Source organism: Camelus bactrianus, chromosome 10 (assembly GCF_048773025.1).
Source record: "Camelus bactrianus isolate YW-2024 breed Bactrian camel chromosome 10, ASM4877302v1, whole genome shotgun sequence".
Taxonomy (NCBI): domain Eukaryota; kingdom Metazoa; phylum Chordata; class Mammalia; order Artiodactyla; family Camelidae; genus Camelus; species Camelus bactrianus.
Genome location: NC_133548.1, coordinates 68,376,390 through 68,403,669, shown reverse-complemented (window position 1 = coordinate 68,403,669; position 27,280 = coordinate 68,376,390). Strand labels below are relative to the sequence as shown.

The window sequence follows — 27,280 nt, the reverse complement described above, 5'->3', positions numbered from 1 at the left end:
ATATCTGTATTCAGCTCTTTGAAAGTAAGTTACAGGTTTTTTATTTCACCTCTCAGGATTTCATAATGTGTTCCTAAGGACCAGAAGAATATAACCACAATATTATTACCACATCCCGAAGTTTAAACTGATATAATAATTTTATCTAATGTATAGCCAGTATTCAGATTTTCCCATTGTTCCCAAAATGTCCCATATAGTTTTTTCATGCAGTATCTAATCAGGAACTATGTATTCCATTTGGTTAACAAGTCTCTATAGTCTTTAAAATGATCTCCTACCTTATTATTTTTTTATGTCTTTTGGGACATTGATATTTAAGGAATTCAGGCCAGCTGTTGTAGAAATTCCCACAGTTTGGATTTGTCTGATTTTTTTCCAAATGACTAGATTCAGGTTAAATATTTTGACACGAGTCATACACAAACCAGTGGTCCTCAAACATTCTGGTCTCATGATCTTTTCGCATGCTTAAAATATATGGAGAGCCCAAAGAGTTTTTGTTTATATGGATTATATGTATCGGTATTTGTTATATTAGAGTTGAAATTAAAAATTTTTTAAACTTTTTATTAATTCATTTAAAAAATGGCAAGCCCATGAGAAGTTAATTTTCCAAACCAAAACAAATTTAATGACAATAGTGATGTTGTTTTACATTTTTAAATGTCATTTTAATGTCTGCCTTAATAGAACGCAGCTGTGTCTCATACCTCCATCTACATTTAATCTGTTGCAATATGTTGTTTTGGTTGCAGCATACGAAGAAAATGTGGATCACACAGATACATAATTGGAAAATGGAGGAGTTTTTAGTTGTCTTTTCAGACTTCACAAGTGGTCATCATTTTGTTAAAGATTGCAAAGGGGCAGATACTCTGCTTCTATTATTCCTTCTAATTTCATCAGCTATAGAATATATATTTTTTAATTTTATTGAGTTATAGTCAGTTTACAATGTGTCAATTTCCAGTGTAGAACACAATTTTTCAGTCATACAGGAACATATATATATTCATTGTTGCATACTTTTTCACCATGAGCTGCCACAAGATCTTGTATACATTTCCCCGTGCTATACAGTATAATCTTGTTTATCTAGTCTATATATACCTGTCAGTATCTACAAATTTCGAACTCCCAGTCTGTCCCTTCCCACCCCCTTACCCACTGGCAACCACAAGTTTGTATTCTATGTCTATGAGTCTGTTTCTGTTATGTATTTACGTTCATTTATCTTTTTCTATTCTTTCTTTCTTTTTTTTTTTTTTTAGATTCCACGCATGAGCGATCTCATATGGTATTTTTCTTTCTCTTTCTGGCTTACTTCACTTAGAATGACATTCTCCAGGAGCATCCATGTTGCTGCAAATGGTGTTATGTTGTCAGTTTTTATGGTTGAGTAGTATTCCGTTGTATAAATATACCACTTCTTTTTTATCCAGTCATCTATTGATGGACATTTAGGCTGTTTCTATGTCTAGGCTATTGTAAATAGTGCTGCTATGAACATTGGGGTGCAGATGTCTTTTTGAAGTAGGGTTCCTTCTGGATGTCTGCCCAGGAGCAGGATTCCTGGGTCATATGGTAAGTCTATTCCTAGTCTTCTGAGAAATTCCATACTGTTTTCCACAGTGGCTGCACCAAACTGCATTCCCACCAGCAGTGTAGGAGGGTTCCCTTTTCTCCACATCCTCTCCAGCATTTGTCATTTGTGGATTTTTGAATGATGGCCATTCTGACTGGTGTGAGGTGATACCTCATTGTAGTTTTGATTTGCATGTCTCTGATAATTAGTAATATTGAGCATTTCTTCATGTGCCTATTGATCATTTGTATTTCTCCCTGGGAGAATTGCTTGTTTAGGTCTTTTGCCCATTTTTGGATCGGGTTGTTTGTTTTTTTCTTACTAAGTCGTATGAGCTGCTTATGTATTCTGGAGATCAAGCCTTTGTCGGTTTCATTTGCAAAAATTTTCTCCCATTCTGTAGGTTGTCGTTTTGTTTTACTTATAATTTCCGTTGCTGTGCAGAAGCTTGCTTCATTAGGTCCCATTTGTTTACTCTTGCTTTTATTTCTATTGCTTGAGTAGACTGCCCTAGGAGAACAATTTTGAGATGTATGTCAGATAATGTTTTGCCTATGTTTTCTTCTAGGAGGTTTATTGTATCTTGTCTTACGTTTAAGTCTTTGATCCATTTTGAGTTGATTTTTGTGTATAGTGTAAGGGAGTGTTCTAGCTTCACTGAATTACACGCTGCTGTCCAGTTTTCCCAACACCATTTGCTGAAGAGACTGTCTTTATTCCATTGTATATTTTTGCCTCCTTTGTCAAAGATTAGTGGACCAAAAGTTTGTGGGTTCATTTCTGGGCTCTCTATTTTGTTCCATTGGTCTATATGTCTGTTTTTGTACCAATACCATGCTGTCTTGATGACTGCAGCTCTATAGTATTGTCTGAAGTCTGAGAGAGTTATTCCTCCAGCCTCTTTCTTTTTCTTCAGTAATGCTTTGGCAATTCTAGGTCTTTTGTGGTTCCATATAAATTTTATTATGACTTGTTCTAGTTCTGTGAAATATGTCCTGGGTAATTTGATAGGGATTGCATTAAATCTGTAGATTGCCTTGGGCAGTGTGACCATTTTAACAATATTGTTTCTTTCAATCCAGGAGCATGGAATATCTTTCATTTTTTTAGGTCTTCTTTAACTTCCTTAATCAACCTTTTATAGTTCTCTGTATATAACCCCTCCTTGGTTAGATTTATTCCTAGGTATTTGATTACTTTGGGTGCTGTTTTAAAGGGAATTGTTTCTTTACTTTCTTTTTCTGTTGAGTCATCACTAGTGTAAAGAAATGCAACTGATTTTTGTATGTTAATCTTGTAACCTGCTACCTTCCTGAATTCTTCGATCAGCTCTAGTAGTTTTTGTGTGGACCTTTTAGGGTTTTCTGTATATAGTAACGTGTCATCTGCATATGGTGACAATTTTACCTCTTCTCCAAGATGGATCCCTTTTATTTCTCTCTCTTGCCTGATTGCTGTGGCTAGGACTTCCAAGACTATGTCGAATAGGAGTGGTGAGAGTGGACAGCTTTTTTTAACAGTTTTTTCTGTCTTCTAAAAGGCAACTTGGTAATATGAGAATTTATAGTGGAAGACCTATTAGATGCGTTATTATTTCTTTTTAATTATCAGTTTTCAAAGTAATGAGTTTTCACCCTGTCAACCTCCAGTAGCTTTCAATGGGTTCATTTTGTTTCTTTCTCTTCTTTTCTTTCTTATGTATCATATGTACTCATGTATTTTTCTATAGTCAGTGTGTTTTAATCATTTAAATTCTTGATGTTCAAACTGTCTTATCTTTGGACAATGTGGCTTTGACAAATTTGAGTAACTCTCAAGTTTAATAACATCAAACTCTGTCACAGCAAAGTTTCCCAGGCTCAACTTGAATGTTTCCTGTCCCAGTCCTGTACCAGCCATTTCTCCAAGGAGCCCTGATTCCTTTTGGATCAAAATGACATTAGACATGATGATCAGTCTAGATCCTAATGTTTACTGCTGCTACCATTATCTTTGCTTCTGGGCATTTTCAGTAGACCTAAAAAATACATCTAAAAAATACGTCTTTTTGAAAAAGTGGAGCAATCATGAATTAACACCAGGGTTTCTCAAGTTTGGCACTATTACCACTTGGGGCCAGTTAATTGTTTGTTGTCCAGTGCATTGTAGGATGTTTATCAATATCCCTGGCCTCTCCTGGGTAGCACCTAACCCTGCAGTTGTGTAAACTAAAATTGTCCCCAGGCATTGTGAAATGTCCCAGAGTGGGGGTGGGAATTTTTGCCTCCCATTGAGAACCACTGATTTACATTTTTATTTCTGGCAACATTAAAATAATTCCTTAATTGTTTCATCCATATATACACATATACATGCACACACACACTTCTTTTTTTTTTTTTTTCAAAATATCAGTATCCGCATGACCTCTAACAACGCAACCTACTCTGTGTGCTAGTTCTTTCATCCTCTGCGTGAACTCTTAGTTCAGTCCTAGAGTTTTTAATAAGAACAATCTCATTTCAGAATCAAAATCCACAGGCCAGCATTATGGTAAAAATTACAAACTCATCTAATTTAGGGTTTCTCCTTTGCCCCAGCTCAGCACTGCGTGGGGCCTGAAGCCTGCAGGGAGGAAGGAGCAAGATCGCCTCCTTCTCACCTGCTCACACTAAGGAAGACCCGTTAGCAGCCGACTTTGACCTTTTCACGGCTAAGGCACGGAGAGAGGGGTTGCAGGGAGCTGCACAGCTGTACAAAGCACGTATACGACTGTCACTGGAGTTCTGCGTTTGGTGGATGAATATAGTGGACTGTTTCTCTAGCAGGATACTTTGGTGGGATTCTTGGGGATATTTCACTGGGAAGCCCCAGCTGGAATCCTGTACTGCAGGTGATGTGTCTCTTCTCTTCTGGACTCCTCAGCCTCTGGACGTCCAGCGGTCAGCCCTACACAGACTCCCACTGTTGGTTCACAGTGCCTCTACGCTGTTCTCTCAGGTGGAACCATTTTAGAAAAGAAAGAAGGAAAAATTTTATTGACAGATGTTCTCAGAAAAGTGCTCTAATTAAAGGCATAAAAATAAATAAATAAACAAATAAATAAAGGCATAGAGCTTAATAATGAATGATTGATCATTAAGTAAATGAAATAGTTACCATCACCGAGATCAAAAACTGAAAAGAATCATAGCTTTCCGAGAGTTCCCTTGCATCTCTTTCAGCCACACCCGAAAGGTAACTACCATCCCAGCCTCTAACATCATAGATGTTTTTGACTGTTTGGGAACTTAATAGAATCATACAGTGTTTTTCTGTGTCCATTTCTTTCACACAACATTATACTTACGAAGTCCATTGATGTTTTTGCATGAGCTAGGCATTCATTCTCATTACTGTCTAATGCATTGAATGAATAAAATAGAATTTGTTTATATGTTATGCCATGAATGATCATTTGGGTTGCTTTCAATTTGGGGCTATATATGAACACTGTTTCTATAAATATTCTTGTACAGATTTTTTTTTGGATATGTGCATACCTGTCCTTACATGATAAGTTTTGCATTTGCCTCTCTCAGGACCCTGGGAATTTCACTGGTCCTAGACAAGCATTTGTTCCATGGTGCAGTTTTATACACCATGGGGTAGTGAAAATCACCTCCCTTAAAGACCAAGATGTTTGTTTGCTTGTTTGTTTGTTTGTTTGTTTGTTTGTTTTTTAGTCATGAGAAACTCCTCTCCCAACTCAAAGTTTTGGAGACTCGTGTCTTCGATGGCATATTCTTTGTACTGTTTTCCAGCATGTTTTAAATGAATAAGACAGCCTTTTGAGATTCTCCATTTTATGCAAAGTTCAGTTCCTGCCCCTTGCTCCACATAGACTTGATGTCACATATCCCAGGCCTTCCTAGGTTTAAACCCCCAGCTTCTGGATCCTAGGTCCTATATCTGCATCTAAAACTTTTTTTGGATTACTGCAAACTTCACTCAAGTTTACCCCCCTGGCTTTCACATCTTCCTTTTTTTCTGGCTTGCAAGATTTTCTTTTTTGTGTGTTTTGCCCTTGACTATAATTTGACACTATACTTCAATCATAGTTTATTCAGCATTTTTGTGATTGTGGTGGAAAGAGTGACCCCATGTGTACCAGCTCATGTTGCTTCAAGCCTACATTTTTGTGTGTGTGTGGCTTAGATCCAACTTTTTCTTCTTTATTCCTTTATCTGTTGAGCATATAGTCATTTCCCCTGTCATTTTCCTACATATTCCCTTCTCCTTTTCATAAAAAGGCATGAAAAATTGTGACTTCTCTTAAACCAAAGTGAAATGTGTTGACTTGTGCTCTACTTGAGAGGCAACACACAAAAAAAGATTTCTTATTTTAAAGGTAAATCTTTTTCTAGTTTAGAGAGATTCATTTCAATTAAAATTGGACTTTAGGTCTTCTGCTCATTTTTTAATTTTTTTGTCTGGTGTTTTTTTTTTTTTTTTTTTTTGGATACCGAGTTGAATGAGCTGTTTTATATTTTGGATATTAACATCTTGTCAGTTGCATTGTTTGCAAATATTTTCTGTCATTTCATAAGTTGTCTTTTTGTTTTGTTGATAATTTCCTTTGCTGTGCAAAAGCCTGTAAGTGTGATTAGGTATTATTTTTTTATTTTTGGTTTTAATCGTTTTGCCTAGGGAGACTGATCTAAGAAAATATTGCTACTATTTATGTCAGAGAATGTTTTGCCTATGTTCGTATCTAGGAGTTTTAAGGTATCGTGTCTTATATTTAGGTCTTTAAACCATTTTGAGTTTACTTTTGTATACGGTGTGAAGGAGTGTTCTAATAGACATTTCCTTAAAGAAGACATACAGATCGCCAAAGACACATTAAGAGATGCTCAAAATTGCTAATTATTAGAGAAATGCAAATGAATACCACAATGAGGGATGCCTTGACACCAGTCAGAATGGCTGTCATCGAAAAGTGTGCAAATAATAAATACTGAAGAGGGTGTGGAGAAAAGGGAACCCTCCTACACTGTTAGTGGGAATGTAGATTGATACAACCACTATGGAAGACAGTATGGAGGTTCCCTAAAAAACTAAAAATAGACTTACCATAGGATCCAGCAGTCCCATTCATGAGGATGTATCTGAAAAAATGAAAACTCTATTTTTAAAAGATACATGCACCCCAGTGTTCATAACAGCACTGTTTACAGTAGACGAAACAGAAACAACCCAGGTACCCATCAACAGATTGTTTGTTTAAGAAGCTGATGTATACACACACACACACACATATATATATATACACACACACACACACACACACATATATGTGTATATACACACACACATACATATATATATACACATATATATATGTATATATATGTATATATATACACATACATACACACACACACACACCCTGTGGAATACCATAAAAAAGAATGAAATATTGCCATTTGTAACAACATGGATAGTCAGAGAAAGACATATGAGATTAACAGATACAAACTACTGTACATAAAATAGATAAGCAACAAGGCTTTACTACATAGCACAAGGAACTATATTCAGTATCTTGTAATAACTTATGATGGAAGATAATCTGAAAAATATACATATATAAAACTGAATCACTTTGCTGTACACTTGAAACTAACACAGTATTGTAAATCAACTGTACCTCAGTTAAAAATGGGATTTTATTTTTCTTGTATGTAAAATTTTACACATCACTAGGCAGATAAAATGACTGCATTTTAATAGTGCTTTTGTTTTCACAGAACATGCTTTTATAAATAGTAACATTGGAGTTATATTAAAATGTTAAATATAGAAGCCAATTAGAAATAATATATAAATATAACCATTCAATAATCCCTTTTTTAAGATATTTAAACATAAAATTTTAGGGATAATAAAAAAATTCCCTGTTTTTGCAAAGGTAGGTATTAAAAACAAGCTTGTTAAAAGATCTACATGTAATTCATGATTTACTGCTACAAAAAGGCAAGGAGGGTAAAAGTGTCACTATATGCTGACGACATGTTACCATATATAGAAAACCCTAAAAGGTCCACACAAAAACTGCCAGAGCTGATCAAAGAATTCAGGAAGGTAGCAGGTTACAAGATTAATGTTCAAAAATCAGTTGCATTTCTTTACACTAACGATGAATCAACAGAAAAAGAAAGTAAAGAAACAATCCCCTTTAAAACAGCACCCAAAGTAATCAAATACCTAGGAATAAATCTAACCAAGGAGGGGAAAGAATTATACACAGAAAACTATAAACCACTGATGAAGGAAATTAAAGAAGACTTTAAAAAATGGAAAGATATCCCATGCTCCTGGATTGGAAGGATCAATATTGTTAAAATGGTCACACTGCCCAAGGCAATCTACAGATTTAATGCAATCCCTATCAAATTACCCAGGACATATTTCACAGAACTAGAACAAATCAAAATAAAATTTATATGGAACCACAAAAGACCTAGAATTGCCAAAGCATTACTGAAGAGAAAGAAAGGCTGGAGGAATAACTCTCTCAGACTTCAGACAATACTATAGAGCTGCAGTCATCAAGACAGCATGGTATTGGTACAAAAACAGACATATAGACCAATGGAACAGAATAGAGAGCCCAGAAATGAACCCACAAACTTTTGGTCAACTCATCTTTGACAAAGGGGGCAAGAATATACAACAGAATAAATATAGTCTCTTCAGCAAATGGTGTTGGGAAAACTGGACAGCAGCATGTAAAGCAATGAAGCTATAACACTCCCTTACACCATGTACAAAAATCAACTGAAAATGGATCAAAGACTTAATCATATGACAAGATACAATAAACCTCCTAGAGGAAAACATAGGCAAAACATTATCTGACATACATTTCAAAAATTTTCTCCTAGAAGAAATAAAAGCAAGAATAAACAAATGGGACCTAATGAAACTTACAAGCTTCTGCACAGCAAAGGAAACCAGAAGTAAAACAAAACGACAACCTACTGAATGGGAGAAAATTTTTGCAAATGAAACCGACAAAGCCTTGATCTCCAGAATGTATAAGCAGCTCATACGACTCAATAAGAAAAAAATAAACAACCCAATCCAAAAATGGGCAGAAGACCTAAACAAGCAATTCTCCAAGGAAGACATTCAAATGATCAAAAGGCACATGAAAAAGTGCTCAATATCACTAATAATCAGAGACATGCAAATCAAAACTACAATGAGGTATCACCTCACACCAGTCAGAATGGCCATCATTCAAAAATCCACAAATGACAAATGCTGGAGAGGATGTGGAGAAAGGGGAACCCTCCTACACTGCTGGTGGGAATGCAGTTTGGTGCAGCCACTATGGAAAACAGTGTGGAGATTCCTCAAAAGACTAGGAATAGACTTACCATATGACCCAGGAATCCCACTCCTGGGCTTGTATCCAGAAGGAACCCTACTTCAGGATGACACCTGCACCCCAATGTTCATAGCAGCATTATTTACAATAGCCAAGACATGGAAACAGCCTAAATGTCCATCAACGGATGACTGGATAAAGAAGAGTTGGTATATTTATACAATGGAATACTACTCAGCCATAAAAACCGACAACATAATGCCATTTGCAGCAACATGGATGCTCCTGGAGAATGTCATTCTAAGTGAAGTAAGCCAGAAAGAGAAAGAAAAATACCATATGAGATCGCTCATATGTGGAATCTAAAAAACAAAAACAAACAAACAAAAACAAAGCATAAATACAGGACAGAAATAGGCTCACAGACAGAGAATACAGACTTGTGGTTGCCAGGGGGGTGGAGGGTGGGAAGGGATAGACTGGGATTTCAAAATTGTAGAATAGATAAACAAGATTACACTGTATAGCACAGGGAAATATACACAAAATGTTATGATAACTCACAGAGAAAAAAATGTGACAATGAGTGTGTATATGTCCATGAATAACTGAAAAATTGTGCTGAACACTGGAATTTGACACAACATTGTAAAGTGATTATAAATCAATAAAAATGTTAAAAAAAATAAATAAATAAAATTTAGGACACTGAAAAAAAAAAAAGAAGTGGTATATTTATACAATGGAATACTACTCAGCCATAAAAACCGAAAACATAACGCCATTTGCAGCAACATGGATGTCCCTGGAGAATGTCATTCTAAGTGAAGTAAGCCAGAAAGAGAAAGAAAAATACCATATGAGATCGCTCATATGTGGAATCTAAAAAAAAAATAAAAACAAATACAAACAAACAAAACAGAAACAGACTTATAGAATACAAACTTGTGGTTGCCAAGGGGGCGGAGGGTGGGAAGGGGTAGACGGGATTTCAAAATTGTAGAAGAGATAAAGAAGATTATACTGTATAGCACAGGGAAATATACACAAAATCTTATGGTAGCTCACAAAGAAAAAAATTTGACAATGAATATATATATATGTTAATGCGTAACTGAAAAATTATGCTCTACACTGGAATTTGACACAACATTGTAAAATGATTATGAATCAATATAAAATGTTTAAAAAAAACACTAAATAACAAATGTATGGAATAGTTGGCAATTGAACGTAAGTGACTATATATATTAATTTTCATCTTGGTATCTGGTATGATGAAATACTGTCCAAAGCCATAACTTACTAAAACAATCTATCAGAAAAATAAATAAATAAATAAATAGCGCCTTCCTTTAATAAAAAAAAGGCAAGGAGTTTACTGAAATAAAAGGCATTCTATAATACAAATAAATGTTGAAAAGTGGTAAATAATAAACTGGAAGAAGTGATATTTTAATTTACTATATATGACAATAAGTGAAAAATTACTATAGATCTTATATTGTTGAGTATAAATATATTTAGGACTATTAATGAAATAATACATATAATTAGGTATATGTGTATTCAACAAATATTATCAAACCTTTATTAGACACAGGAATTACCAGGATCTAAAAACCTAGTTTCTACATTCTCACAGAATGTAGGGGAATCAGGCACACAGCATTTATAAGAGGAATATATTGAATGTGCATTGGCACACAGATGAAACATCCAGACCTTTCTAGGATCAGTCAGGTAAGACCAGATTTTAAAGATGAGTAAGAGTTTACCAAGCAGATAAATTTGAAAAAGGAGAGTCATAAACACATGAGAGAATTTGGGCAAGTACAATGATGTTAGTACAGCTGGAGTATAAACAAGATAAAAAAGAGTGTGTGATTAAAAAGAAAAGACCTGGTAATTAGTACTCACCTTTTGCTTTTCCCACCATAAAGGAAATAAGAGGTTTTCCAAGGAGAAGTAAACATGGCGCTCTATTACAGACTTCACATGATAGTTCCCCGGGTTTCACCAGGGACAAATGATGCATATATTAAGAGGGAGATCTAAATATTATCTCTTTTTTGGAGGTGAACGCTTCTGTTGTTTTCCATTATGCCGTTTATCCTGTTTGTGGTAGCCCATAGCTTATACTCTTAAGTGTCTCGTAACTCCTGGTGGTGAAGGTGTGGGTAGACAGCGAGGGTGTTAGAAAGTAGAATGCATGGAGTGGTTTAATAGAGTGACTTTTCGTAGACTTGTTGTACAATGACAATATTATGTTGGGCTGTGGAGCAGCAGCAATGTGCAGTTTGAGCCATCAATCTGTGATTTATGAGGAATAAGCAAGTAGGTCTGGACATGGATGTGTTTTTTGAAGCCAGGATATAAATTTGGGACTATTGTCTGAAGAAAAGTGATAGCAGTAGACCTTATGTTGGATTTGCAACCACCACAGCTTAATATTTTGCAGACTTCCCAGATAATGTTGCAACAGAGCCAATACATTTGGGTGTGAACATTGTTCATCTTATATATAGCCAGATACTTGATGGATTGACACATGTAATGGAGTGGTTCCTTCTGCATTCCTTGCCTTCCTGGTGGCTCTGAGTCCTGGCCAAGTGTTGTGGTATGGAGGTTGTGATGGGGCCCCATGCCTAATTATCTTAGTCAACTCTAGTTGGAACTGGCTGGCTGCAACATTTCTTAGGCACCGCTGTGAAGCTTCATAACCTCCCTTTATTAGGAGGAAAGCCAGACGCCCAGGACTCCTGCTGAACAAGAGTGGGCACTTGTATGTGAGAGGACGTGAGTTTCAGCTTGTGGAGGAATACATTCTTAAGAAAAGCCTTCTCTGTGCTTTTCCAAAAACACCCCAGGTCAACGAGCTGCTTCGTTATGACCTATCCCATAGGCGTGGCCTTTTTGCCATTTACCTTTGGGACGTGGCTGTTTCCCTGCTCAGTTAAGCAAATGTTTAAGGTATTTCTGTGTCCCTTTCCTACAAGAACTTTGGCCAGAAGAGTGGATCTGGTTTTAGTGTCGACTAATATAAAATACTGTAGGAAGATTCCATAATCTTTTAAAATTACTTTTTATGCTTACATATAAGTAAGCTGATGATGTTAAAAGACTCACAGTCTGTTTTATAGGAATTTATTGGAAAATGAGGTGTGCCAAAGCAGTAAATTTTCTAGTTAATATTTACATGTTTAAGCTGATGTTTTTTTTTCATTTTTGTTCAATCTAAATAAATTAGATTGTTCTATGCCTTATTAAATGTAACATGTTTTTGACTTAAATTCATCATTGTTGAATATTAAATTCTTATTCCAGACTTTTTGAAGGGTATAACCATTTATACCCTTCCTCTGCACAAAATGACCCCAGGGTCACATATTTTACCCTTATTTCTCCTGTAATCCTTCTGTCCTCTCCTTCATTGAGTTCGTCTCATTGTTTTGAATTGTTCTCCTGTTATCATTGTTTCTGTTCACCCTGTTTTCTAATTCGTAGCCAGAACAGACCAGACAATAAAGTCAGTACAGTCAGTCACATTTTTTTACATGCTGTTCAAATTCATGAGACCCTCAAAGAGTGTGCTAGCTCCAGGAGTTTCCAAAAGAATTAAGCACATAGGTTTTATTAAAAAGTCTATTCTAGAGGCTCCTTTTAATTATCTGCACCTGCTTTCATGAAGTTTTATATGTCAGAAAAGAAAAAAGTTTCACTACAGCTTGACTATCTTAGCATGTTAATGCTTACTTAGCAACATGTAACTAATCGTGAAATGACAGAAAGGTCTAAGGGCATTCCGATGCTGACTCCGTTAAGAAGAGGCAAAGAAATCTTTTACAGAAGATCTTTGAAGGAGTCCTTGAATTGGTTTCTAAGCTGTGTTCACCTCATTTAGGCTCCTCAAGGTTCAGGTGAAGTATTGAGTTCGGAGCACTGCCAGCCCTCAGCTGTGTCCAGCAAGAGGCTGGCTGAGACGGTCATGCACCTGCAAACGTATACCTGTCCTCTTTTGCAGTTGTCATTGTGTAGAATTTCTAGCGGTCTTTAGACACTGTAAGTAATTTTTACTTTTTTCTTATTTTTTAGGGCAGCATAACTATTTGTGTGCTGGAAGAAATGACTGCATTGTTGATAAAATTCGTAGAAAAAACTGCCCGGCATGTCGCCTTAGAAAGTGTTGTCAAGCCGGCATGGTCCTTGGAGGTAACGCTGGTGTTTTCATCAGTAATGTACTGTCTGATATGTACATTGTAAAACTGGGTTTTCTTATTTCTGTCTTGGTTATTGATGTCTGAATGAGGCAATCAATTCTGTCTCATTAAATTAAGGATTTCCAGCATATAGAGGTTTGTTACAGAGAAGTAATAAACCTCCATTTGTCTGTATTGCCTATGCGATGTTCACCGACTTCTCATTAAGTGGCAGGGGTTGGCGTTAAGGCTGTGCTACGTGCTGCCTATCTGTACTTGAGTAAGTCACCAACCCTTTGTAAAATGAGAGCATTGAAGTCCCTTCCAGCTCAAGAGCTGATTCTGTGAGTTGGTGAAGCACATTAATCTCCATCTCGTCCTCTCTCTGTCAGTCACTCCCTTTCTACTTCCCTCCCTCACTCTCCTTATGTAACTAGATACTGAGCCCTTGCACTTACCAGGGATTGTTGTAAGTTCTGAGAGTACAGCAGCCAAATGCCTGTCCTCATGGCGCTTTCCTTCTCGGGGAGGAGCAGTAAGTATACATGTCAAGTGATGGGAAGGGCTGTGGAACCCGTCAGGCAGGGTCAGTTAATGGGGAGTACCAGGGAGGGAGCCACTCCTAAACCCTTTACTCTGACTAATATTTTCATTTCATTTAGCCCTTTCTGGCAATAACATCCCTGAAATTCGGAGTCTGATGTGGTAGTTACAATTTTTCTAAAACACGTTTAAGACATTTACAACTGTTTAAATATACATTCAGGGTACCACCTAAAACAGCTCATGTGCCATAAATGGTATGTGGTACCTTCTGAGAAGGAGTGTATGAGGCCAACATTTTTGAATGCCCACTGTGTTAAGCACCCTGCTTAGTTCCGTCTCTGCTGCCCATGAGCATGATACAGTCTAATCACTAGTAGAATAATTATTACACAGAACAGTAAGTGGTTTAACAGAGGTACCACACATCATTATGCAAGTACAGCAAAGGAATGGATTAATTCTATCAGAGGGAGCCACCAGAGCTTCAGAGAGGAGGCTTTCAAAGAAGGAAGGAATCGTAGGGAGGGTATAGCTCAGGGGTAGAGTGCCTGCTTAGCATGCAGGAGGTCCTGGGTTCAACCCCCAGTACCTCCATTTAAAAAAAAATGAAAAGAAACTTTGTAAGTGGAAAAGGAAAAAGGTATTTACAGTGGAAGGTATTTACAGTGAGAAATATGATGCGTTCCAGTGATGGTTTTTCTGGAAAGCAAATTAATAACAGGAATAGCAAGAAATGAAGCTTGCAAGTTACCTTGGGTGATCTAGGATTGGAGTTGAACTCTCTTCTGTGTGCAGTGGAACCAGTGATCTTTCTAACAAGTGGTCCGTGGACCATCCATGGAGCAAAGCCCAAATTTCTAAATGCACTACCCGGGCCCTTTCATCACCTAGCAGCTGCTCTCTGTCCCCGGGCCTTCGGGAGTCCTACCCTGCAGTCACCCACTGTCACCTGTCTTTGCACGCGTTTTGCTTTTGCCCGCACCATTCTCCTTTCACTCCTTGTGGACTTTTACATATCCCTCATATTAAGTTCAAGTGTCATTCTTCCGTGTGTGAAATCTTCCCACCTCCCCAGTCGCTGCAGGCGGAGAGGTTCTGTGGCGACAGAGTTTGGTGCAGTGGTCTTTATACCTGGGGCGGTTGAAAGCCCTTGAGCCAGCCTGCACCGGCCCTTACCCTGACGGTGCTTACTTCAGCATGTCTACCCTTACAACGGAACACTGACCAAAGTGGAGGTGATGAGATCCAGCCACCCTACTCCCATCCCAGCCCATGTAAGGCACAGGGAATTCGCTTTCTCTCTCCTTTCCCCTCATATCTTATCTACCTTCATTGTAGTACTTACCTTGTTGTTTTATAACTGTTTATGTACTGGTATCCCATTCAAGGATTTTCTCCTTATCCAAGATTAGTCATTTGCAAGCAGGAACTTCATTTTAGTGTTTTCAGCTCCAAAGTACTTGTTTAAGATGTGCTCATTAAATATTTGTGACTGATATTTTGAAGTCATTTGAATTACAGGTGTCTATGCATTCTTGAACACGAAGTCCATCCAGAGTCATTTCCAGGACACAGAAAGGGTATTTGGCAGAGGAAAAGGGGATGAAGTCTAAGGTGGTGTTTTTCACTTTGAGGAAGGGTGCTAGCCCTTGAGGCAGTCCTCCGTTCCGTAGGTGCATTTATTTTATGGTCTTACTGTTATAATGGAAAAGTGATTTGAAGTAGACCAAGTAAAAATGTGGAGACACCTGGTCACTGAGAAGCTGGGGTTCATTCAGAGGAGAGATGTGGTTCCCAGCCAGCAATAAGACAGATGCTCAGTAAGAAACGAAGTAACAAGAAGAGAACTTAAGGGAGGACTCAGAACTGGGATGAAAGGAGAGGATTCCATTCCAGGGACACAGACTAAAGTAGCATCAGAGATGGGTCAGCAGCAAGACTGCTCTGCTGTTGTAATTGACTGCAGTTTCCTTATATTTCTTCTGCTTAAGGGCATAATTGGTTCCATTATTGGGCAGAGCTGAATTCAGAACCAAATGGACCCAGCTCCAGAGATTAGAATGAGAAATAGGCAGAAAGACAAGCAGGTAGTTATCATTGTCCACGTAGATTGTCCCTAAAGATTACTTTGGGTAGTGTGGCCATTTCAACAGTATTAATTCTTCCAATCCAGGAACATGGGATATATTTCCACTCTTTGAATCTTCAATTTCCTTTATCAGTGTTTTCCTTTATCAAAGTTCTCAGCATATAAGTCATTCACCTCTGTGGTCAGGTTTATGCCTAGGTTTTATTTTTTGATACAATTTTAAATAGGATTTTTTTTTCTTTCTCTTACTGGTATTTCCTTGGTAGTATAAGGAAATGCAACAGATTTCTGTATGTTGATCTTGTATCCTGCTACCTTGCTGAATTTGTTTATCAGTTCTAGTAGTTTTTGTGTAGAGTGTTTAGGATCTTCTCTGTAGAGTATAATGCCATCTGCATATAGTAACAATTTTACCTCTTCCCTTCCAATCTGGATCCCTTTTATTTATTTTACTTGTCTTATTGCTGTGGCTAGTCCTTCTAATACTACATTGAGTAGAAGTGGTGAGAGTGGGCATCCTTGTCTTGTTCCGCATTTTAGCTGGAAGGCTTTCAACTTTTCACCATTGAGTATTATGCTGCCTGTAAGATTGTCATAAATAGCTTTTATTATGTTGAGATATGTTCCCTCTATACCCAGTTTGGTTAGAATTTTTATCATAAATGGGTGTTGAATTTTATCAGGCGCTTTTTCTGCAGCCATTGAGAGGATCATGTGATTTTTGTCCTTTCGCTTGTTGATTTGGTGTATCACGTTGATTGAGTTGCATATATTGAACCATCCTTGTGTCCTTGGGATGAACCCAAGTTGATTACAGAGTATAATCTTTTTTGTGTTGTTAGATTCTGTTTGCTAATATTTTGTTGAGGATTTTTGCATCTATGTTCATCAGTGATATTGGTCTGTAATTTTCTTTTTTGGTAGTGTCTTTGTCTGGTTTTGATATCTCTACCCAGGCTCATCACTGATCTCCAGCAGCCAGTCCCAGCCTGTCCCTGCTGGCTCACATCTAGGGCTGGGGATCGCAGGGACCCCCTGTGCCAGCTTCTCCTAGTTCTGTCTGCCAGGCGGCTGCCTCTTTCCCCTCCGAGCCTCAGAAGCTCCCCTTCTGTCCCCATTCACCTCCCAGCTGGTTAGGGGGCATCACAGCATGAATAACAAAAGACGAAACTAAAGAGAACATTGACTATTTTAAATAATGCTGCAGTGAACATAGGGGTGCATGTATCTTTTTGAGTTAGTATTTTAATTTTATTGGGATAAATACCCAGAAGTGGCATTGCTGGATCTTATGGTGCTTCTATTTTTAATTGTTTCGAGGAACCTCTATCTTCCATAGTGGGTACACCAGTTTACATTTCTACAAACAGTGCATGAGGTTTCCCTTTTCTTAACATTCTCGCCAACACTTTCTTGTCCTTTTGATGATAGCCATCCTGCTAGGTGTGAGGTATTATCTCATTGTGATTTTGATTTGCAGTTCTCTGATATTAGTGATGTTGAGCATCTTTTCATGGCCATCTGTATGTCTTCTTTGGAAAACTGTGGAATCTAAAAAAAAAAAAAGCTAACTCAAAGATACAAAAAACGTATTGCTGGTTGCCAGAGGCAGAGGCTAGAGGAGGGTGAAATGAGTAAAGATGGCCAAAAGTTACAAACTTCAGGTTATAAAATAAATAAGTCATGGAGATGTACAGCATGGTAATGATGGCTGATACTACTATATTGTCTATGTTAAAGATGTTAAGACAGTGGCTCTTAAAAGTTCTCATCACAAAAAAGAAATTCTAGTAACTATATGTGGGACGGGTAGTAACTAGATTTATTGCAGTGATCATTTCACAATATACACAAATACTGAACCATTATGTGGTACATCTAAAACTAGTATAATGTTACATGTCAATTATATCTCAATTTAAAAAAGAAAACATTGGAAAACTTTTAGGAGTTAATAAAATCTTATGGTAGACTGTCAGAGATCAGAGATATTGATGTTTTTGTCATGTCATGACATTGATTTGCAAGCTATTCTCATTTTCTTCAGCAGCTATGTTGTGCTTATGAGAATTCGGTTTGAATTGTTGGGTCTCTAAGTTGCATATGATTCTTGTTTTAAATGACTCACTTCCCTTACCTTCACCAGGTCACAGTGAACTTTTACATTTTGTTCATTGCTGTACAGTACTAAGTAGGAGAGACAGACTCTGAAGGATGGTTCTGCTTCTAACTTCTTTCCTTTAGAAAACATTTTTGTGTAATGACTCACAAAAAAAATTTCTGAAATGAATTCACCTCTGGATTTTGCATTTGTGGTAAAAATGCTCAACTATTATAAAGGTAATCAACTCTCTCAAAAACAAGTGGCTTTCTACGTAAGGGAGTGATTAAATGCATAGTTATGTTTGCTGATTTTTTTTAAGCTGGAGACAATTTTTTATAGGTTTGTTTTGTTTTATTTTGTCTTTTTTGGTCAAGAGCCTTATCCTCAAATTTTAAAAGGTTATGTTAGAAAGCCAGTTTCTCTCTTACCTCCTACACCTAGATTGGCCTCATTCTCTATGCAAAGAGAATGACTTTCTGGGCTGCAGCGTACAATTGTATGGTAAAATGGGCTTTTTTTCCTCTTTTTTTTCCCTCATTCTACACTTGAAGCCAACAAAACCTCAATTTCTTTCCTGAGGAATTCCATAATTCTTGAATTTGGGACACTGAACAGTACCTTTTTGGGAAGTATAGAAGCCTACTCTATGCATTTAATGGGCATAGACTATAAAAAATAATATCATTTGCACCAACAAAGGCAGGATTTGCTGTGGGTAATGCCTGCCACCTACCTCTTTAGACTCTCACAGTCTCCCTCTTAAGAGCATCTCCTTTTTCACCCAAACCCTGGTCTTTGAATCAGCACCCCTCAGAGACAGTACCTCTCCCACTGTTCCTTCACTTCACTGCACTGAAACCTGTAGCTAAATAATGTACGCTGGTCACTGCCTGCTTGTTCACCCTAAACACCACCCCATACACACTTGATCGAAATGTTCCTTAGAGGGTTCATTCTCACTTCTTTGCTTAAAGTTTTATGGGAATTTGTGGGGCCTGCTTTTATGACTTCCAGCCCAAAGCGTTCAATTGTATCTGTCAGTATCTTGTATTCTCTAGACTCAGTAAAAAGTCAAGATTGAGGGATATAATGATTGTCCATTTGCAATCTGACTTGTTTGAAAGATGGAGGCATTTACTCTTTAAAAAATTCAACTCTAATATACTTGTTTGGTAAATACATACTTTAATTTTATATTTCCTATTATCTACTGTTTTTTGAAGTATTTTGATATGGGAAGTAGAGGTGGCTGCTGAAAAAGGAAAAGCAAGCTAAATCAATGCTATAAGGGGTTGTGAGAGCCTAGTCCCAGTGGACTGGTTCCAGCAGCATCGTCCTTTATGTATCCAAAGTAGTAACATGTGTCTAGACATCATGTTTCACAGCCGTGATTGGGATGGTTGCCTGCAAGTCCACCCAGACTATAATGATGCGTATTATGATCCTCATAATGTCAAAGGATTTGCACCATTACTTAATTGTCTGCTGATCTTTACCCTCTATTTCCCCACTTGATTCTCAGAAAGCTTTCTGACTGCCGTATACCTTACATTTCAGTATCCAACATAATATTCTTCCTCTGCTTCTATGCAGCAAGTCCTGTACCGTCACACGAGTACATTTTGTCCTCCACTCAATATAAACAATCTACCAGAAATGAAAACAAGCAGCAAAAAAAGAGGCCACAGCAAAGTGAACTGCACTCATTTCAGAACACAACCTAGAAATAATAGTCATTATTATTTTATTCAGTCTAATAGATTTTCTTCCATGTTTACCTGTTTGTTTGCTCAATTTTTTCCCAATTCAGTTCTGCATTCAGTTTCCTTATTTTTGAAATAAATTTTTTATAAGTTCCTTCTGTGGGAATTTGTTAAACTCGTTTTTTTTCCACAAAAATATCTTTATTTCAGCTTTGTTTTTGAGTAAAAATTTTGCTGGTTGTAAGATTTGGAGTTGACTTTTTTCCTCTGCACCTTAACAATCATAGTCTACTATGTTCTGGCATGTATCATTTTTTTCTGAGAATTCTCCTGGTTATCTAACAATTGCTCATTTGAGGCAATATTTTCTCTATATTTGTTGAAATTTTTTAAATTTTTTATTGAACTGTAGTTGATTTACAATGTTGTGTTAGTTTCAGGTGTACAGTCAAGTGATTCACTTATATATGTATTATTTTTCATATTCTTTTTGATTATAGGTTATTATAAGATACTGAATATAGTTCTCTGTGCTGGACAGTAGGTCCTTGTTGTTTATCTGTTTTATACACAGTAGTATAAATCCCAGACTCCTAATTTATCCCTCCCCACCTCCCCTTTCCCCTTTGGTAACCATAGTTTGATTTGTTTTATTTTGTTTTGTTTTGTATTTTTGTTTTTTGTTTTGTTTTGTGGAGGGAGTAATTAGGTTTTTTTGTTTGTTTGTTTATTATTTAAGGGAGGTACTGGGGATTGAACTCATGACCTCGTGCATGCTAAACATGCACTCTATCACTGAGCTATACCCTCCCTCCATAGTTTGTTTTCTGTCTGTGAGTATGTTTCTGTTTTGTAAATAAGTTTATTTGATCATTGTTTTAGATTCCATGACTAAGTGATATCATATGATATTTGTCTTTCTGTCTAATTTCATTTAGTATAAGTCTCTAGGTTCATCCATGTTGCTGCAAATGGCATTATTTCATTTTTCTTTTATAGCTGAGTAATATTCCATTGTGTGTATACACCACATCTTCTTTATCCAGTCATCTGTAAATGGACACTTAGGTTGCTTCCATATCTTGGCTATTATAAATAGTACTGCTATGAACATTGAGGTACATGTGCCTTTTTGAATTAAGTTTCCCTCTGAATATATGCCCAGGAGTGACATTGCCGGATCATATGATAACTCTATTTTCAGTTTTTTAAATAACTTCCATACTGTTCTCCATAGTGTCTTCACCAATTTACATTCCCACCAACAGGGTAGAAAGGTTCCCTTTTCTCCACACCCTCCCCAGCATTTATTATTTGTAGACCTTTTGATGATGGCCATTCTGATAGGTGTGAGGTGATACGCCTCATTGTGATTTTGATTTGCTTTTCTCTAATAACTAGCGATGCTGAGCATCTTTTCATGTGCCTGTTGGTGATCTGTGTGTCTTCTTTGGAGAAATGTCTATGTAGGTCTTTTGCCCATGTTTTGATTGGGTTGTTTGGTTTTTTGATATTGAGTAGTATGAGCTGTTTGTGTATTTTTAATATTATCCTCTTGTCAGAAGGCAAAAACTCTACTTTGAAAAGATACATGCATTCTAAATGTTCATGGCAACAGTATTTGCAATAGCCAAGACATGGAAACAACACGAGTACACATCAACAGCTGATTGATTTAAGAAAACTTGGATTTCATTCTAAGTAGGATGAGAAGTCACTGAGAGTATTGAGCAAGGAGTGAAATAATCTGACTGAAGTTTTAAAGGCTCATTCATCTGGGTAGAGAATAGACTGTGGAGGCACAAAGATGAAAGCTGGGCGACCAGCCGACACACGTTGCAATAGTACAGCTCTGATGATGGCGGCTTCAGCGATGGCGGGAGCAGTGGAAATGGGGAGAAATGACTGGATTCAGGTTACACTTTCATGGTAATCCACTAAGATTTGCTGATGAATTAGATATGAAGTGAGAGAATAAGTGAGGTATCAAGGGTTATATCAGAGTTTTTGTCAAAGCAAGTGTGTAAATGGAGTTGAAAAAATGGAAGCTGAAGTTTGGGGGCGAGTGCATCAAAGTTTTGCTTTAAACGTATTACGTTTTGGGGGGAGTTATTGGACATGTAAGTGGTGATACTGACTAGACAGCTAGATAGCTGAGTCTAGAGTTCTCAGAAAAAGTTGAGGCAAGAGTTATAAAATTGTAAACATTCCATATCAACATGAAATTAAAGATATAAGAGTAGATGCAAATACCTAAAAAGAGAGTGTAGCTATATAAGAGAAGTCTGAGGACTGAGCTCTGGAACTCTAAGATTAGGAGTTAAGAAGATGTTGAGCACAAGCCAGAGAGACTAAAGAGGTGGCCACAAGGGTGAGGTATGTGGAAGCCAAGAGAATAGAGTCTTACAGGAAGAAGGAAATGATCAGTTGTGTCAAGTACCACTGACAGTTTGATTAAGATAAGTAGTGAGTATTGACCATTGTGTTTTGACCAGTGAAAAGCATTAGTGTGCTTGCCAAGAACAATTTACTGGAGTAGGGAGAAGAAAAACCTGACTGGAATGGGTTTAAGGGAAAATGGGAGGAGAAGAAAAGGAGTGAATGGGATGGATTTTGTACGAGAGGGACCATTAGAGGATGCGGACAAGAGGGCAGATAACTTCAGAGGAAAGTCCTTGAATAGATGAGAAGGAATAATATTTCACGCTGAAATGATAGCAGCACAGGCAGGTCATGCATTGTAACAGAAGAGAAGGCAGGGTACAGGGGTACCAGTATGGTAAACTGACTGCAAAGAAAATCTTCTCCAGTTAGATGTCCTCTTAAATTTTCACAAACTTGATCCCATATGCAAACCTCATAGAGAAAAATATTCTAAAGTAGTGTTTTCCAAACTGTTAATTCCATGAGATTCTAGCAGGTTTTTCATCAAGTAAAAAGGCCAGATATTCTTGGAAAACACTAGATACTAATATTATTCTCTTTAGAGATTTATTCGTACAGTGTATTAGAGGTTCTGTGGCACAGTCCCAAGTAAGGGAAGGCTATCACTGTAATTTTTCTCATACACTATTGCTTGAACATATATGACTGTAGAAGCCTGTGTTTGTTTATTTGCTTGGGTTTTGGTGATTAGGATCTCTTTCAAACACTCCTTGTGAGGCAGATTTTTACTGATCTCACTGTCCGACTGTTTTTCTTCCTAACACATCACAATTCAGCGAAGTAGAAATTCTCGAGATTGTCCCAGAAATACAGATGTGCCCTGACCAGCACAGGGTATAAATGCTACCCACCCTTAGTTTAGAAATGGGATTCTTAATTTTGGATCCTTAGATTTCATAGTAGTCCATGTATTGATTTCAAGAATTTCACATGATCATGAGTCCACTGTAATTGTGTATAAGATTTTGTGGGAGTTGCATATGTAGATGCTTATCTTTTAACAGATTCTCTTCTTTTAATTGAAGTATATAATCAGTTACAAAGTATCAATTTCTGATGTACAGTATAGTGTCCCAGTTGTGCATATATATACATATATTCATTTTCATATTCTTTTTCATTAAACGTTATTACTAGAAACTAATATAGTTCCTTGTACTATACAGAAGAAATTTGTTTTTTATCTATTTTTATATATAGTGGTTAACATTTTCAAATCTCAAACTCCCAAATTTATCCCTTCCCACCCTCTTTCCCCTGGTAACCATAAGATTGTTTACTATGTTTGCGAGTCTATCTGTTTTGTAGATGAGTTCATTAGTGTCCTCTTTTTTCTTCTTCTTTTTTTTTTAGATTCCACATATGAGTGATACCATATGGTATTTTTCTTTCTCCTTCTGGCTTACTCCAAAAGAATGATGATCTCAAGGTCTATCCATGTTGCTGCAAATGGCATTACTTTATTCTTTTTATGGCTGAGTAGTATTCCATTGTATAAATATATAAATGGACATTTAGGTTGTTTCCATGTCTTGGCTGTTGTGTATAGTGTTGCCATGAACATTTGGGTGCATGTATCTTTTTGAATTAAAGTTCCTTCCAGATAGATGCCCAGGAGTGGGGTTGCTGTATCATGTGGTAAGTCTATTTTTAGTTTTTTAGGTATCTCCATATAGTGTTTTCCATAATGGCTGCACCAAATTTCATTCCCACCAACAGTGTAGGAGGGTTCCCTTTTCTCCACACCCTCTCCAGCACTTATCATTTGTGGACTTTTGAATGATGGCCATTCTGATTGGTGTAATGCGATAGATACCTCATTGTAGTTTTGATTTGCCTTTCTCTGATAATCAGTGATATTGAGCATTTTTTCATGTGCCTATTGGCCATTTGTATGTCTTCACTGGAGAATTGCTTGTTTAGGTCTTCTGCCCATTTTTGGATTGGCTTGTTTGGTTTTTTTTGTTTTTAAGTTGTATGCAGTGTTTATATACTTTGGAAATTAAGCTCTTGTCAGTCTCATCTTTTTCAAATATCTTCTCCCATTCCATAGGTTGTCTTTTTTATTTTGCTTATAGTTTCCTTTGCTGTGCAAAAGCTTATAAGTTTAATTAGGTCCCATTTGTTTATTTTTGCTTTTATTTCTATTGCCTGGGTAGATTGCTCTAGGAGAACATTGCTCTATGAGACATAAGATTTATGTCAGAAAATGTTTTGCCTATGTTATCTTCTAGCAGGTTTATCATGTCTTGTCTTATATTTAAGCTATTTTAAGTTTATTGTTGTGCATGGTGTGAGGGAGTGTTCTAACTTCATTGTTTTATATACTGCTGTCCAGTTATCACTGGACACCACTTGCTGAAGAGACTGTCTTTTCTCCACTTTATATTCTTGCCTTCTTTGTCAAAGATTAATTGACTGTGTGTCTGTAGGTTTATTTCTGGGCTCTCTATTCTGTTCCTGCTATTCTGCTCTCTATGTCTATTTTTGTGCCAGTACCATGCTGTTTTGATTACTGTAGCTCTGTAGTATTGTCTGAAGTCTGGAAGCGTTATTTTTTTTTTTTTCTTCAGTATTGCTTTGGCAATTCTGGGTCTTTCGTGATTCTGTATAAATTTGAGGATTATTTGTTCTAGTTCTGTGAAAAATGTCATGGGTAATTTGATAGGATTCACATTAAATCTGTATATTGCTTTGGGTAGCGTGGCCATTCTGACAGTTTTGGATTCTTGAATCCAAGAGCATGGGGTATCTTTCCATTTCTTTAAGCCATCTCTAATTTACTTAATCAGTGGTTTGTAGTTCTCTGTATATCAGTCTTTCATCCCCTTGGTTAGATTTATTCCTAAGTATTTTATTGTTTTTAATGCAATTTTAAAAGGAATTTTTTTTCTTTACTTTCTTTTTCTAATATTTCATTGTTAGTGTTAAGAAATGCAACTGATTGCTGTATGTTAATCTTATATCCTGCTACCTTACCAAAGAAAATTCAACATTTACTAAAAGCTGTGTTTTAATGAATGTAGTCTGTAGCGTTAGCTTTGGGAAAGCAATCCTGTCAGAATATTGACCAGTACAGAGCTTAGTCTCTCCTAAAAGCCATTTGTCTTCTCTACATGTTGCTGCAAAGCTCCGTAACCCTGCATTGCATCTGGTATAATTACCCACACCCCACCCCAGTGAATACCTATGTTAATTCATTCTTTAATCCAAGTCGGAGACCTAACATTTTCACTTATTTGATCTGATTTTACTAGATTGATGCTAAAACCTGCAATGATACAATTTTAAGACTTAAGAAAATAATTCTCTGCTGAAATATTTAGTCGATATGTGTTTAAATGACCTTCTTTTCGTCGTCTTTTTTTTTTTTTCTCTGTAGGTCGAAAGTTTAAAAAGTTTAATAAAGTTAGAGTTATGAGAGCCCTGGATGCTGTTGCTCTCCCACAGCCAGTGAGCATTCCAAATGAAAGCCAGAGAATCACTTTTTCACCAAATCAAGACTTACAGTTGGTCCCCCCACTAATCAACCTGCTCATGAGCATTGAACCAGACGTGGTCTATGCGGGACATGACAACACCAAACCTGACACCTCCAGTTCCTTACTGACCAGTCTGAATCAGCTCTGCGAGAGGCAACTCCTTTCAGTAGTCAAGTGGTCTAAATCACTGCCAGGTAATAATAATTTGTATATAATAGCATGCAATGAACACTTTACTGTGGTTTTATTCTAGTGAATATATAAAACAAGTCTGTGCAATAAATTAAATATAGTGTAAACAAGATATATTTCAGCAGTTCAAAATATTTATCTAGGACCCTGTATTATCTGTTACTTGTCTAGGACCCTACTGTGTACTACGGAAATACAAAAAAACATAGCTAACACTTTGAGTCTTGTTGATGAAATAAGAATTACACACTTGAGACAGTTGAGGAACAGCGTACGCTTATGTGTTCAACCACCGATAATAGAGTGGTTCAGAAAAAGACAAACTGACCATCTTCTTAAAAATGTCTAGTACATTCCAGATTCTAATTTAACCAACCTCAAACGGTTGAAGGCAAAACTAAATGCATCTAACAAATAAAAATGATATTCAGGGTATATAGCAGGGTGTCTAAAGTCAATTAAGAAATAAAATTCCTAAACATAAATGAACAAATAATTTGGACATAGAGAAACCCCCACTGCTATTTTCTCTGATTTATACCCAGACAGTGAGGCTTGGATTATATCATCAGGAAAGGATTTCAGTCACTTTATAAGCTATTTTTCCTCTCAGCACAGCTCCATAGCAGCCAGGTTATCGAAAGGATTACAGGAATGCAGTTCTTACCTGCCCAAACCTAAGGCTGCAAAGCCAAGAGGATACATGGGTGGGCAGCAGTGACTTGTGGAGACATTAATCTCGTAATTAGAAATAGGACATTTTTAAAAATTACGTTCCCTTTACACCGATAATATCCTCATACTCCTTTAGACCAGTTTAGTTTTCCCAATATCTGATCAAGAATTAAACATCTTATGTCATTTTAGTCTTTAAGAAAATTTAATGGTCTTTTTAAAAGAGAATTCATTTCCCAATTTGCCTTAATATTATTTCTCAGTTATTATTCTGCCTGAAAGGTTTGAAATACAATAGATGAATTGTTATTGAAAATCCAAGTTTACATGAGACAGAAAGAAAAATAGATTCCAGTTTCTTTAATCTTTTAAAAATACATGTAGAGATAAGTTAATAAATTTCACTATTTTAATGAAGTTAAAGTAATTTTATAGAAAATCAAAATGCCCAGGTTCTTAATTAGCTTCACTATAGAAAATCAAAATGCCCAGGTTCTTAATTAGCTTCACTCTTGCTGAAAGGCCTTGGGCAGGTAATATTTTTTCCTTTGTAAAAGTTCTGAATTTTTTTTTAAGTTACTGTAAACTGGTTAGCAAATTTGATAGACCTTTATTAAATTAAAATACTACTGTAGCATTGATGACCTTTTTCTATTTAAAAATATGAGTGTTTACATATGTATAACTTTTCTGGTTTTCTATTATTGGAAAAGGTTGTTTCTTTGATTTTTGTTGATTTGGTTCATATTTCTTTTGTTTGCATTTTGTACATTCTCTATTGTTTAAAAAGATTCTATTATCAGTTGGCAAAGTTAGGAAATAACCAGTTACAGCTTCAAAAATAATTTATGGAAATTTGGAAAAATGCTAAGTGAGCGTCTTAAGCTGAAACACTATTAT

General features: G+C 36.6%; 1 protein-coding gene across 4 annotated transcripts in view; it reads left to right on the top strand.

The window, feature by feature from the left end:
- Nucleotides 1-27,280, top strand: part of PGR (progesterone receptor) — a 94,886-nt gene that overhangs the window by 29,369 nt on the left and 38,237 nt on the right. For 3 of the 4 annotated variants that reach the window (XM_074372923.1, XM_074372924.1, XM_074372926.1), the window contains exons 3-4: nucleotides 13,041-13,157; nucleotides 25,414-25,707. In XM_074372923.1, the coding sequence (XP_074229024.1) occupies nucleotides 13,041-13,157; nucleotides 25,414-25,707 (411 nt within the window). The remainder of the gene's footprint in view (nucleotides 1-13,040; nucleotides 13,158-25,413; nucleotides 25,708-27,280) is intronic. The other variant, XM_074372925.1, reaches the window with a different exon arrangement.